Below are 14,923 nucleotides of genomic sequence, written 5' to 3'. Positions count from 1 at the left end.
CACCCCGTTGACGCTCTTAATTACTCCGCAATGGGTTCCGCAGTTGAAGGAATGAAGAGCCTATTTGTGTTTATGTAATTTAGGTTGGAAGAGACGAGAAAAAGTGTGGGGAAAAAAAACTATAAAAGCTAAATTGTGCAAGTTTGTAGACGGAAGGGAGTGTCAATGTAATCTAAAGTATTTTCTATTGTCTCTAACTTTGTATTAATACATCCACAGAAACTGCAGCCTCCGACTTAGACACGTAATGAAAATAAATAAACTAAAATCCTTTGGGATAATTTTAAAGTGTGAACAGATACATTCAACAGATATTTCAAACACTTTTGCCTGTGACTATAACTAATTTTGCCGGGCGATAAATTGTTCCAGAAATCATTGCGATAAACAACAATAATGTCCTTTTGAGACAATTTTCAACTATAGATAATAAGATAATTGTATAAAAAGGCAAGTTCGCCCTCACTAATCAGCTTTAATTTTGTACAAAACACTCAACACTGGAACTGGAAAATATTTTAAATATCCAAAAATAAAACACACACAACCAGAAACGATAAACAGAAAGACAATAAATAAATAAAATAGATTGTGTAGTCTCTCTAAACGAAATTGCATTTCAAAAAATATTAATCATCGGAATGGAAATTTTGGAGCTCATTTTAATTGATTAATTGATTAATTGCTTATTGCGACAGGCTAAATTACTTTAGTTTTCCTAATTTGTTAAATGTATTGGAGAATCTTTATTTTAAAATAATTCATAATTAAGAAAAAATATATAAAATCTCTTTATTCAAAGTGGCATAATATAACTATAAGTGGTTAGTTAAACCCTGAAAGTAGGAGTAGAAAATTTAAAAACAGGGCTGCAAACACTAAAGATTACAGTAAAAAAAAATTAAATCCATTTTACAGTAATTTTAGTATTTATGGGTTATTTGTTTTTTCTTTTTCTTTTCATTGCTGTAACTATTTCATATTTTGTTTTATAGTGAAATTCACATTTATTATTTTTGGATTGTTGAATCTTTAGGCCCCTAAAAGTTTACTAAAAGCAAAATAACTTATTTTTTCAGCAACAGCTAAATAAGCAGTTAACACTTTTCAATTTTAAAACATTACAGACTTTTTATCATACTATTATTTTAGTAAAATGCATATAATATATTGTGAAAATGTTAAAAAAAAATACTAAAAATAATTTATTGAATTCTGTACTAGAAGATGACCTTTATTACAATTCCTCATTGTTTATCAAGGTAGTTCACGTTTAATTTTAAAGGCGGCTGGCTCGGTGAACACAGGTGTGACGGACTGCACCTGTTTTAGCGAGGATGGTAGTGAACTCCGGGGTGCAGTACTCTCCCTGTCCACCTGGAGGCAGTATAACGACCCGCATTTTCCTCTGCTTCGTTCAGCAAAAGAGTTTTTATCTGGTTCATTTGTCTGTTTGCTTTCTTCCCTCCCCCTCTTTCTGGAAACAAAAATAAGAAGAAGTCAGTTTTCAAAGTGTGTGTTTTTTGTGATTATTTATTACACTGCAAGAAAATAAAATGAGTGTAAAAGGAAACAGCTTTTCATTGGATCAGTGTGAGTTCTTATACTTAGGGGGGGAAAAAATCAGGGTTTGCATCACTCAGTGGTTTTAGTTTTAAGTATTCCTAACTCATATCAATAATGATAATGTCATAAATCAGGCATCCGTAGGAAATATTCTGTATTAGAGCTAAATGAATTCTGACCGTTTTGGTGGGTGAGTGTGTGTAAAGTGTGTGTAAAGTGTGTGTAAGGTGTGTGTCCCTCCATCCTCCCTGCAGGTGTCCGAGCACGCTGAGTTCTGCTGGATCCTCGGCTGCCTGACCAGCATGCCCCGGCTACGCCACCTACCCCAATGGAAGGTTAGGGCCCCTTGCTACACGCACACACACGCCCACACACACACACACACACACAGATCGAGTAGCTCAGTGTGAAAAGCAAGTAATTCATTTTTTAAATGTTCAGATTTAAATTCTTCCATGTTTTTTAGTTGTATTAATAACACAGAAACACCTTTTATGTTTCTTTTTAAAAAAGGTTCCCATAAAAATTTTGTATGTTTCTATTTTTTGCTCACTTTAAAAAAAATAAAATAAAATAAATGTATGTGTAGTTTTTTCCATCCCATTTATTAAAATTAAAACAATCTTAAGACACCAGATGAGCGGTCCGTTAAGAACAACCAGACTCCTCATCGTCAGCATCTGTCCCGCCAACATCTAAGATTAAAAAAATTACATTAAAAAACAACTTGGCATTTTTTACAGAGTACATATTGGTGTGAAAAATGTAGCTAAAAGTAGAAACTCAATTAAATTTATTGTAGTGTTAAATAGTCAGCTTTTAAAAGGCAAACACAATATTTAGCCTTTCAGCAGCAATAAAGTCGGCTTGAAAATGGCCAACTCCCTCAACTGTTAGATGCAGCATTTCACCTCGCTAATACCTGAAGCTGTTAAATATAAATGTAGGTCACCAGAGCCACAGTCTTTTATAACTCAACAGTAGTTGTACGTTTATTTGTAGCCGTTTAAAAAACAAAGAAGAAAACAGTTCTTGACTATGAGTTTTAGACTGAAAATGCTACAACAGAAAATAACTTTACATCACAAACCCACAATAAGTCACACAGTTTGTCTTTTTTTTTTTTTATGATGGGACGTAGGAAGAACCCTCCACAAGGCAAGCTGTTATTTGTATCTAAATATAGTTTTATAACGTCAGATGCATATTTTGCGTCTGCAGTGGGATCTCCCTCCAGATCCACATCCGTGTCGGTGGAGATGTTGCCACGTCTTGCGACTCCCCCTTTTTTTTTAATTTCCTGTTTTTCCTTGTGTCTATTGTCTCTGGCGTCGTTGTTTTTGAAATCATAACTGCAGTCACGTCCCAGACCTCATATATTCCTAAAGCAGCCGCTGCCTCTCTGCACCTCACATTAGATGACTTAATGCAGATGACTTAATGCGTCGATGAGTCGTTAAAAGTGAAAATGGCTCTTTGTGGATTGGAAGAGGTGAAAGAAAACCCACTTGTTTTCTCACTGTGTGTTTTTTTCCCCCCCCCATCCTGTCTCTCAAACTGTGGTGAAGATGAAGAGCAAGCAGAAGAACGAGGGCAGCGTTGGGCTCTACATCTACCCCGTCCTGCAGGCCGCCGACATCCTGCTCTACAAGTGAGATTTCCCTTCTCGTCAGATTCTCTGTTGGTCTCGTTAGCGCCAGGGTTTCTCTGCACGTGTGTCAGATTATCAGTGATTCTGCTATTTACTGCGGAAGAGGATTAGTGCCACTGGAAAAAATATTATATTTTCTTTTTCTTTTTTTTTTCTCTCATAATTCGGACTTTAATCCCAGAATTCTGAAAAGTCAAAATTCTAGAAAAACATCAGAATGACTTACTTTAATCTCAGAATTGACTTTTGTGCCTCAGAATTCTAAGATTAAAGTCTAAAGTTCTGAGAGACAAAGTCAGAATTCAGAGACTCTGAGACTAAATCCTCTTCCGTAATTTACAATATATATACTGAAAAATGATCATCCACAATCAATTGAACCTGAGCATTCACTCCTGCTAAAAAGTGCATTTTAAAATCCATTAATTGATTGATTTTTCAATGTGTTCTCGCTTACACAGTATGAGGTTGTACCGTCCACATAGCAGCCTGTACATAGTTGCTGAAAGCAGTTTGTAAATGTTCTCTTTGCTACAGCGCACACGCATCTGCAGCCGTCCTGTGCTCAAAGCAGATTTATTCGTGTAATATTTGAAAGCCAAAACATCTGTCTGCATTTTATCACCATTGGGAAAAAAATGCCTAAAAGAAGGACTTAATAGAAAAAAGTTTGAATCTCTAAATAGAATCTGTAAATGACTAAAATGGGAATTTTTAGAAATGCTTTATATATATATATATATATATATATATATATATATATATATATATATATATATATTTTGTCTCTAAACAAGACTTTAAGCAGCCATTCTAAAAGACATAGGAGTTTGATTTTTACACTTATACATTAGTTAGTTTTTAATTAAATGTCCCAGATGTTCTTATTGGTAATAATTATGCAGCTGAAAGTAATTTAGACCAAAATGTTATGAATAGAATATTTTTGAAGTCGGAATGGAGCAAAAATAAATGTTTTTACTGTTTTAATGTTTTACTCTGAGCTGTGAGATGGAGGGAGGCATTCCCAACAGTATCCGTGGAAACGCAGCGTTAATGTTGCCAAATAATTCAAACGAAGGAGCACTTCAGCCGACGTAACGGCCTAGTTCAAACCTTCTTCCTAGAGAAGCAGGAACACTTTGGTGCATTTTGGAAGAATCTAAACCTAGAGTAGTAAAGGGTTGTCTTTGACTCAAGACGTGTGAGATAAATCTAGATTTATTGCCAATTGATGACTTCAAACCTAATATAACCGAGTCAAGTATTATTCATACACCTAGCAAATTTAAACATAAAGTTTTCTTCAAGAAGTTTGTTTGTGATTAGAAATTAAAAGATTAAGGAAGATCATCATCTGATGTAAACAAATGATATTTTGTTGTCTAACAAAATGTGTATTTTTCTCAATAATTTATCAGATTCAAATTGTAACTCTATATGATAGTATTAACAATATTATTGGTCAACTTTAAAGATGGCTTTGAATCTGAATCATCCTAGAATATGTATAATTTTCTATAGATTTTCACCATTAGGTTAGACACGGCCCTTCTTTTCAAATCTATTGGCATTTTGCATGGGCAACACTCAGGGCTCAGTCATACACCGTCTGGCCTTTGGACGCCCAAGAATGACCTGGAGGTCATCGCTAGGCAACGGGATGTCTGGGGAAGCGGCAAGATTAAGCGAAACCTCTGCGCACAACTTTTAAAACTTTCACGGATGCACCCTCAGGTCCACACACGTCCCCGTCGGAGAGGACCAGGTCCAGCATCTGGAGCTGGCTCAGGATCTCGCCCGGATCTTCAACCTGCATTACGGAGAGCTGTTCCCCGAGGCGCGGGCTCTGCTGAGTAAGAGCAACACACACACACACACACGCACACACACACCCACACACACGCCACACATTTCCTTCACACAGAGTAAAGGAGCATGTTAGCACTTGGCATTTCATCTTTTTATGCCTCTCCTCCTCACTGCCTTTCTTTCCTGTGATTTCCCGAGAGAAGACAAAACAAACAAAAAAGGTTCTGTCCGTTTACAGGATTTGATTGCTTTTCTGAAAAAAGTCCGTTTCAGTACTTTTTTTTTTTTTGGCAAATGTATTAGAAGATTAACAACAAATATTTAAACCAGTCTCTTCTGCAGGTCTCTAGTTTCTGGGTCTTCTCAAGCAGCCGACCTTTGCAACACAGGTTGTTTTGAAAAAGGGTGTCTGTGCATCCTTAAAAAATACTCTTAAATTCATGTATCTAAAAGGAAGTAGGCCTCAAAACACATCAATCACAGACCTGAAATCTTTTAGTGGCTACGTACGTTTTTTTATTACGGGACTTTTGTATCAGGCAAAAGTTTAAGTCGCACACGGACATGATGACTCACAGCCTTGTGTTTGCCGAGGCGGCTAACAAGCTGCTAACATTTGCTAGCTAGCAAGTATTAGTAGTTTGTTATTGCCGAAAAAGCTTTATATTTATAACTAGCCAGCTTTTTTGCTAGCTGGTTAGTTTGTTACCTAGCTAGCTAACACTAGTAAGAGTTCTCTGCATGTTACTTGGCTAGCAAGTATTAGCAACTTCTTACTGCAAAAAAAATCTAGCTAACTAGCTTACTTTTCTCTTTTTTTTTTTGATAACCATCTAGTTTATTTTTTAAAATCTTTTTTGTGAACTCGCTAACTTTTTTTGCACCTATTATAGCTAGGCCTAAATGTACATTTATCAAGCGTTGCCTGGACGACATTCATCTTTGCTACTTTCTCACTTCTGTTGCCGACCCATATGAGGCTACTGGCATAGATGTAGAGAGCTGTATGTCATGTGAGAAACACATAGCCGCTGCCAAGAGTCACCAGAAAAACCCCCAAAAAATCAGATAAATTTTACAATTTTAGTCTCCTGAAAAAAAAACAAAAAAACATTTACCTATGCTTTTCTTTTGAAGATTTCTGTCGTGATATATGTGTTAAATTTTATTCTAAAAGTCTTAACTTAAAACGTCTTAAATTTGATTTGGTGAAGCCTGAAAGAAGCCTCTGAAATGTCCTGTATTCCATAAATAAAAAATGAGGTGCTGAGGATTAATATTGCTACATGTTGTGTCTTTGTGTGCTGCTATGAATTTATTCTCTCCCTGTGGATTTGATTTGTCCTGAAGGATTTTCAGGCAGATTTCTGCTCTCATAGGAAAACATTTTTTCTTCATGGCTTTTTCCTCCGAAATAATGACATCAGTATTTTTCCTACATCACTAAGTTTTGTCATTTTAATTTAACATGAACGCCAGTTTTTGATGCGCCGCTCAAGAAAGAGCAGCTTCATAAAACTCATTTCATCGTGGTGATATACGGTTTGTTTTTGTAGATTTAAGCAGAAGCAATCATTAAAAAAATGTTTTAAGAAAAGTTTTTTTTTTTTTTTTGGCAGATTAAAGTCTAACCAAACGGGCATATGTTTCATAACGCAGCTAATAAGATGAACTTGTGCATCACACGGCCAAGTAGAAAACGATTTATGCACAAAAACGTAAATGTTGAGCTGCTTGGAGTAACGGGTGGTTCCAAACTGGAAGTCGCTCGGATTTTAACCATCCGGACTTTAGCAGGACGGCTTCCGTCTCTGCGGCTTAAAATAAAGACGAAATTAAAACCAGAACCAAGCATCTCTCTCCACATATCTGAGTGATTATTACTATTATGCAAACGATATTTTTGTTTTCAAATGATCACAGCTTTCCAAGATGCACTCTGATCCTTCACTAACTCCTGGCCGACATGGTCCTCCCTCATTACCACCGTCATAATAGCAAAGGATGGACTCAGTGGACGCTTACACTAAAGACGTCTCTTCTTCCTGTTGCACCAGAATAATTCAGGGAGAACGGATTAGCACGTCCAGTACAAAGGTATTTATGTCTACGTACTGCAACAACAATCTTCAGTTGGGGTTTTTATGTAATCACTACACTAACTCCGTGTAGTGATTGAAAAGGATAGACGGCTGACTTAAATAAATCAAAAATGTTGGTATGATCTCTTTTCGGACATCAGAAGCGTTGTAAAGCCGTGTTGTGCTGCCATGACAGCTGGGATTTAGTGTTTGAGACGATGTGTGAGCGTTGTTTGTTGAAACCTGAAAGTTTGAATTTGATCTCCTCTGATTTGCTGTGGATCCCACGTAACTTGCTGCAAACTTTAAGTGGGACGTTTTGTGGCTCTCTTTCAAAAACACCAAATTTATGAAGCTGCACCGATGGATTGACCCCATTTTTGGTAAAAGGGCCGGTATTTACTTGAGAAATACCTCTGCAAAAGGTTTGAAAATCAGCCGCTGTTCCCTTTGGCTCTGTCAAAAGTCACCCACTGCCAGCTCAGCGACTTTGTTTGTTTCATGCAAAAAATAATCATTTTTGGACAAAATCTGAATCGGCAGGTCTGACTTTTTTAAAGATCGGTAAACGGGCAGCCGTAGTTTGAAGTTCTGCCGTACTTTTACCTTTACCGAATGATCGATTGATCTGTGATCTGATCAAAGAGTGGGGCGTTGCTCTGGAAACGAACGCTCCTCGGTTTCCTCCCTCACCTGTCTGCTGTGTTCTTTGCTCTTCATGATGCTGTTTGTTCTCCGACAAACTTCTTGCCGCGTTTCCATTACAGATGTCCGCAAATCTTTGTCTGTATTCTGCTGGTGTTGAATCAATTATTTGGAGATAACAGAGTAAAGGGGTCTGCAGCTAAATGTGCATCACGCTGATCAGGTTTGTATTTATTTAAATAAAAAAAAGAAGAAGTTGTCTGCTTTACAGCCGTGCTACACTTCGTGTTGATTTATCGCATAAATGACTCTGCCGTTTGTTGTCGTATCGTCTTGAGACACAAACGGTGAAGGTCTGTGAATACTTTCTAAATCACTGGCGGATCTCGTCCTCGTTCCGAAAGTTAATACTTTCCCTTTGAAATCAAACCAAAGCCTCAAAGGGCCTTTTAATCCGCTGGAGATGAAGACGTCTCCGGGGTGATAAACAGGACACATGTGGACATATGGAGCTGGCAAGATGGCGGCAGGGACGCCTGTTGATGGATGACAAAGGAAAGGAAACCCCGGCTCCGTCGTCTGCTCATCACTTCACGCCAGGATACGTCTGCCTTACATCAGGACACGTCTGCGCCAGCACGCCCACGCCAGACGGCCATATTTGGGATGACGTTGCTGCGCCTTTTCACCGACTCTGGGAGGGGCTGGTTTCATCTGCTTAAAACGGAAAAAAGAAAACATAAAAAACTCAGTTGAAAAAGTTGTGAAAATAATCGAAAATAGCCGGATGAAAGTGTTTGTGGATACTACTTTTCTTAAATTTGTCTTTGTTGATAAAAGTGCTTAATGCTCAATTTAAGAAATCCTTTAATCTCCATGGCAACCATTCAGCTGGGAAAACATCCTAAAGAACCGCATGACGAATGGGAATGATTTTCAAGAGGTGTGTTTGTGTTTGTGGGGACATAATTGCTGTGACACCCAGTTGTAATCATACAGTTCCCAAAAAAAAGATGTAATAAATAGTTCTTATCATCACATTTCTTGTTGTATCACAATAATGCAGAAAAATATCGAGATAAAACTTATTCTGAAACCTGCTTTCCCTTCCCGTATCACATATTTCCAGTGATTGCGTCTCATTGAGTCGTCGGTTGTCTCACATTGTCCACATTTCCGCACATTTTTATTTATTTTCCTCCACAGGTTCGACACGAAAGGTCAAGTCCCTCCGCGACCCCTCCTCCAAAATGTCAAAGTCCGACTCGCAGGCGATGGCCACCATCGCCATCACCGACTCCCCGGACGACATCGCCCAGAAGATCCGCCGCGCCGTCACGGACTTCACCTCCGAGGTCACCTTCGACCCGCAGGCGCGCCCCGGCGTGTCCAACCTGGTGACCATCCACGCCGCCGTGGCCAGGCTCAGCGTGGAGGAGGCGGTGTCGGCAGCCAAAGGGCTGGACACGGGGGCGTACAAGGGGCTGGTGAGCGAGGCGGTGATCCAGAGGCTGGCGCCCCTCAGGGAGGAGATCCAGAGGCGGAGGGCGGACCCGGCGCACCTGGAGGCGCTGCTGGCCCTGGGGAGCCACAGGGCCCGGCAGCTGGCCGCACCCGTGCTGGACGAGGTCCGACACAGAGTGGGCTTCAGCTGAAAGACGACAAAAGCTGGGGAAGATACGGTTAGTTAAGCTGCTGGGGTTAAAGATGCCGGATGTTAGTTTTATTTAAGAAAAATATGTTTTTGACATATTTGTTCAAACTGTCACCATGGCGTGGCGTTATGAGACATATAATCTGTGAAAAGATCGATCTCCTGATTTCCCTTGGCTACTGCTGTCGTCTGAAGAAATGCACCAAAATCAACCAATCAGAGCCAGGAGGCGGGTTTTAACGCAGTCAATCAGCGCTAAAACCCGCTGAACGTTTAGCACGTTCTACGCTGCTAAACGTGCTAATGGCGGCCAAACAGCTGACCGTTACAGGAAAACTGTTAACTACTGCTAACGAGCTTAGCATTCACAAGCTAGTTAGGCTGTGCTATCAGGAAGAAGCAGAGAAGAAGAGAGGAAGGATGAACACCACCTCACGGAGGGTGATTGACAGCGCTAAGATCCGCCTCCTGTCTCTGGTTGCTTCTTGTTAGCACTAGAAGAAGGCAGAGGCTCTTGTTTTTTTTTTTTGGGGGGGGGGGGGTTCACAGGTTATGTCTCACACCATACTGTCACGACATGGTGACAGTTTCTATATGTAGAAAAATATTTTCTTTTATGAAAATTACATACTAGAGCTTTAATAAATAGACTTTTTTAATGACAAGACATGTTGCAGTGATTGTTCCTCTGCTGAAATGTTGTTCTTGGCTGTGACTCCCACAGTGGGATGTTTGAAGTCTGACCACTGGCCACAGACCGATGGATCAGAGTTTGTCACATCAAACACTGGACTCATTTATTTAGCTCCAAGTCCTCAATACAACACAGGCTGTTTTTCATGTTACCCACTGTGTGTGTTTTTTTTTTTGCCATATTTCGTGTGCTGCCAAAACATTCAAATCTTCTGAAAGCTCAACAATAAAAACTCGCCTCACTTAGAGAGTCTTCAGGTTTTATTGTGAATTGTTCAAAAGAAACCAAGCGGCATCGGTTTTACTTGAGCAGATGAACCCGGTCGGGAAGATTATTTTGTTTCTGGTTTTCTCTTTTATTTTTTTTTTGCTTCTTGCAGAAGAAGCTGGACCTTAATACAAAAACTGAAAACTGAATGATAGCTTTCCTTTTTTCCTTGTGTTTTTTTTTTTTGCTTTCCTATTTTGCTTTAAAACTCAAGACTACAATCATGCTGACATAATCTACTTTAATGCTTTCCTTTTATTTTAACTGTAGATTTTTTAAAATATTTTTGGAAACTGAAGATTACTTATGGCAGCATAATCTAATTTAGCGTGTCTGATGTTTTCCTTTTTCCAAAACCTGAAGATCGGACAAAACCGACAATCACTTATTGTTTAATGCTTTACTTTTTTTTTTTTGCTTCAAAACTGAATATTATAGTTTGAAGCAAACTGTAATAAGACACTTACTGCTTTACTTCATTTTAATTAAATTGATTTCATTTTTTCCCCCCCAAAACTGAAGATTATACTTAAGGTGACAGAATGCACATATTTTAAGATGTTTGGTGGTTTTCTTTCTTTTATTATTATTTTTCCAAAACCGAAGATTAAAGTTATGGTAACAGAATCTACTTTAAAGTATTTGGTGCTTCCCTTTCTTTTATTATTATTTTTTTTCATCTAAAACTGAAGATTACTTATGGTGACAGGATCTACTTTAATGCTCTCCTTTTTTATTGTTATTGTTTTGTTTTATTTTTACTTCAAAACTGAAGATTATAGTTGTGGTGACATAATCTACTTTGCAGTACTTAATGTTTTCTTTTTCTTTTTTTTTTTTTTTATATATTTTTGTTATTTTTCCAAAATTGAAGTTGATATTTAAAATGACAGAATCTCCTTTCAGGTGCTTAATGTTTTCCTTTTTTTTTTTTTTTTTTCAAAACTGTAGATTATACTTGCGGTGACATAATCTCCTGTAAATACTTTGATTGTTCCCTTTCTCTTCTTTATTTCATATTGTTTTTCTAAACTGAAGGTTACTCCTGGAGTCAGGATCTGCTTGGTGACGTTTGACGCTTTGGTTGCTCATCTTTCCGCCTTGGCGCCGACGCTCTGCTGTGTGCGCTGCTGTTGCCGCGTCGGCCTGAAACGAGCGGATGTGTTTGGCTGACTCCACGGTAACGAACCGTGTGTGCAGATTGGCGCCCTTTACCCCCCAAAAAAAAAAAAGCCTTCGTGCAAATGAATTTTTCAATCCAGTTGTGTGATCTCACTCTGAACATTTTAGAAAAGCCCAGCCATTAGTTCGACTAATTATTATGTGGAGCAAAAAAAAGAAAGAAAATCCAAAAGTCTAATGTTAAATAATTGATTTGTTTTCTACAAAAGCGTTTAAGTTTGGAAGCTGCCAGAGCCGGGGAAATAAATTCAGGAGCGGGATCTCGTTATGGCGAGGTATAAAACTGCATTCCTCTGACGGATTTCGACTTCATGGGCATACAGGGACTCCCTCTGACTCTCCGTGTTCTCACTCTGTTCCTCTAGAAGACGTTCAGACATCCCGCGAGGTGTTGCCGTTTTACTGTTACGATCTCCCCCTCGTTTAACCGGGAACATATTTCGGTTTTAATGAGGTATAAATCTTGTCCTAACGAGTCTTGTATCTCGCCTTGAAACGAGGAAAACGTTCTCGTTTTTAACAAGGTTTGTATCTCTCTTTTAGCTTTCCAATAAATCAAGGTGTCACAGTTATTTGGATCTCCGCTGTTTGTACTTTGTCCAGCCTCCATTTGGCAACGCAGCGGCACATATTCTTCTCCTGTAACGTTTTACAAGGCTGGAGCATGCTCCACAGTTTTTTCATTTAAAAAAAAAAACAAAAAAACAAGGTTTGGGTCCAATGGCTGGAGCCATTTAATAAGGCTAAGGTTTGCGTCTGATGAAGCATTTCTCTTGTTTTGGCCTATTTGGGTCAATGTCCGACTGGAATTCCCAGTTCATAGACAGAATCCACCAGATTTATAAGTATTTATTTCACAGAACTCATGATTTCATTAACAAGATTCTTTGTTAGAGAGAGACACTCACCGCATCATAGATACTATACCGTACTTTATAGTGATTAAAAGTGGTTTTCCTGGAATTTCACCATTTGTTTAAATGATAGACACACTCTCCTCTGACCAAATTGCAGAGTTCAAGTTTTGAAGTAGTTGTACATTTTAGTGAACTTCCAGTTCCAGTTGGCGTAACCATTAAAGCTATAAATGGGTCCTTGTCCAACCTTGATAATCAATTTTATTCTTTTTTTTGTCATTTAATTTATTGCTCTGTCTTCTATGCTTACTAAAAATTGCTTGTTCTTTTGTCTTTCCTATTTAAAGGGGCAGTATGGCTTAAAATTGGGTGTTTTTGAGCTTCACATCATGTTATAGTGTTATTCCCTCATCAAAAACATACCTGGAGTGTTGCTTTGATTCTTTCGTGCATGTTTGAGAAATACTTCAATCTCCATGGCAACCATTCAGCTGTGCAAAACACCTGTGTGGACCTAGCCCCGCCTTCGAGGACGAAGCTCCTCCTGGAAGCTGCGGTTTCCAAGCTTCCGCCTCACGGAGCATCCCTCCCCCATGGCCGCTCCGCTCGGCTCCTTCAGACTAGCCAGCAGCAATTAGCAAACACCTGGTGGGACTGAGCATCAGCTGAGCTCATTATAGGAGCTACATCTCAGTGATACGCTGGTAAAAAAAAAAAAAAAACGTTGCTAAAGGGTTAATAGAGGAGCCATGTTGTGACGACTTCCTTAGGGCGGAGCGTTATAAAGAGCAGGAGCTTCTTAAAGAGACAGAGGCCCAATTTCAAGGCGTTAAATTAATTTCTTTTAAGTCGTATTTGATATTTATAGCATTTTTTTTTCTAACAAGTGAAGATAACATAGATAGGATTAGCAATTTAAAGTGTAGACAATTTGATCAACGTAAAATACTAAAGTATTCATTGCAAAAGGGTTTCATTAAACATTTTTATTAGCAAAAATGACCCAAATAATGTATTTGTAAAAATGTAAATGAAAGAATGTACTCACATAGAAGGTTGTATTCATTTTAATATGACATTTCTGCAATAACTTGTGTTTATTTAAAGGCTCTGTCACGTCCCAGAGATACTGCAGTGCATGTGTTGCGTTCACCTCTGCAAAATGTCAATCCAAACCTAAAACTCACGAGAAAGCAGAATTGCTACAGTTTATGTCACGGTTACTGTTACAGAAATATATATATATATATATATGTCTTTAATATTAAAGAGGATGAAAAATGCACATTGAATTAATCAGGACATGAAAAGTATATTTTTTAAATAAAAAAAAACGCAGAGTCCAAATGTGAGCTGTTCATTCACAAACACGTGTCCAAAGTTACCTCTATGCACAATTTAATATGACAGGCTGCTGTGTTTGAAAGAGACAACTTTTGTACATAATAAAATATATAAAAATAAAAATATATTTTCTTTTCATTGCCTCCTTTTAATTGTTTTTTTCATTATTATTATTACTTCCATATCACCATCTTCCTCTTTTAGTTCGACTCTTGTTTTGTTTCCTCCCCCCCCCCCCCCCCCCCCCCCCCCCCCCTTCTTGTCCCTTTGAACTCCAAATATTAAAAGATAAATTTCTCGTTTTGTAGCAGATTTATTTAGGTTGCACTCCCTCTGGTTTTTCCATCCATTTATCATCCCTTCATTTGCCCGGTCCCTCCGTCACGGTCCACATCCTCCTGCTCCGTTTTCTTCTTGAATAGACTCATCTATGTAGTCCAAAAATGGTGGTCATGAGCTCGACCACATTTTAGTTACATTTTTCCCCCCCTCCATCCACGTATTTGAATACCCATCAGATTATAATAATATTATTAAATAAACAGTAGATAAATTCAGACGTTCAGGGTGTAAATCACTGAGTTGTATGCGCGTGCTTCAGGCCGAGCCGTTTTACGCGCTGTTTACACCTTTAAAATATACGTATAATAAATTTTGCCGTTTAAATTAACATTGCACGGAAACAAATACTGTGCAGCGAAATAAAAAATTAATAATAAAGAGAGACCTTTTACTGCTGTTGGTTTAAGGAGGAACTCCCGCTGTGAGCAGAAAGGAAACTCGAATGCAGCTTGAAAATGATGCCTTTTTTTTTTTTTTACTCCCGTCGAAAGTCACTGCGCCATTAATGCGTCACGGTAAGTTTATTTAGGATGCAAACGTGTTTGCTTTCGGTTTACACATGAAGCCATGCTGGGCTACAAGATCTCAATAAGTCCAGACTTGAATTTATTTCCTTCTCTCTCTTTTTTTTTTTTTTTTTTTTTGTCAATGTGCTCCAAAAATAAAAATAAAATCCTTCACCTGACATGGGGATGGATGAGTTTAGCGTTTGAATAACACACTTCTGTTCTTCTTTAGCACAACTTTGGAGCCGAAGTTCCCTTTAGAGTTTAATTTTCGGAGCTTATATTCGGAGCTACATTTCGAACAAAATCAATTTACCTGTGA

The 14,923-nt window shown here is 38.4% G+C and overlaps 1 protein-coding gene across 3 annotated transcripts in view; it reads left to right on the top strand.

Annotated features, from left to right (window-relative positions):
• wars2 (tryptophanyl tRNA synthetase 2, mitochondrial) overlaps positions 1-12,269 on the top strand; it is a 28,087-nt gene extending 15,818 nt beyond the window's left edge. The window contains exons 3-7 of one of the 3 annotated variants that reach the window (XM_032567804.1): positions 1,821-1,901; positions 3,135-3,217; positions 4,955-5,073; positions 8,962-9,437; positions 11,409-12,269. In XM_032567804.1, coding sequence (XP_032423695.1) covers positions 1,821-1,901; positions 3,135-3,217; positions 4,955-5,073; positions 8,962-9,410 — 732 coding nt within the window. In that variant the 3' untranslated portion in view covers positions 9,411-9,437; positions 11,409-12,269. Of the gene's footprint in view, positions 1-1,820; positions 1,902-3,134; positions 3,218-4,954; positions 5,074-8,961; positions 10,349-11,408 lie in introns of those variants that run through there. The other 2 variants (XM_032567805.1, XM_032567803.1) reach the window with 2 other exon arrangements.
• Positions 12,270-14,923: the final 2,654 nt, after the last annotated feature.

The sequence above is a fragment of the Xiphophorus hellerii genome, chromosome 7 (genome assembly GCF_003331165.1).
Source record: "Xiphophorus hellerii strain 12219 chromosome 7, Xiphophorus_hellerii-4.1, whole genome shotgun sequence".
Taxonomy (NCBI): domain Eukaryota; kingdom Metazoa; phylum Chordata; class Actinopteri; order Cyprinodontiformes; family Poeciliidae; genus Xiphophorus; species Xiphophorus hellerii.
This window is presented reverse-complemented; position numbering and strand designations above follow the sequence as displayed.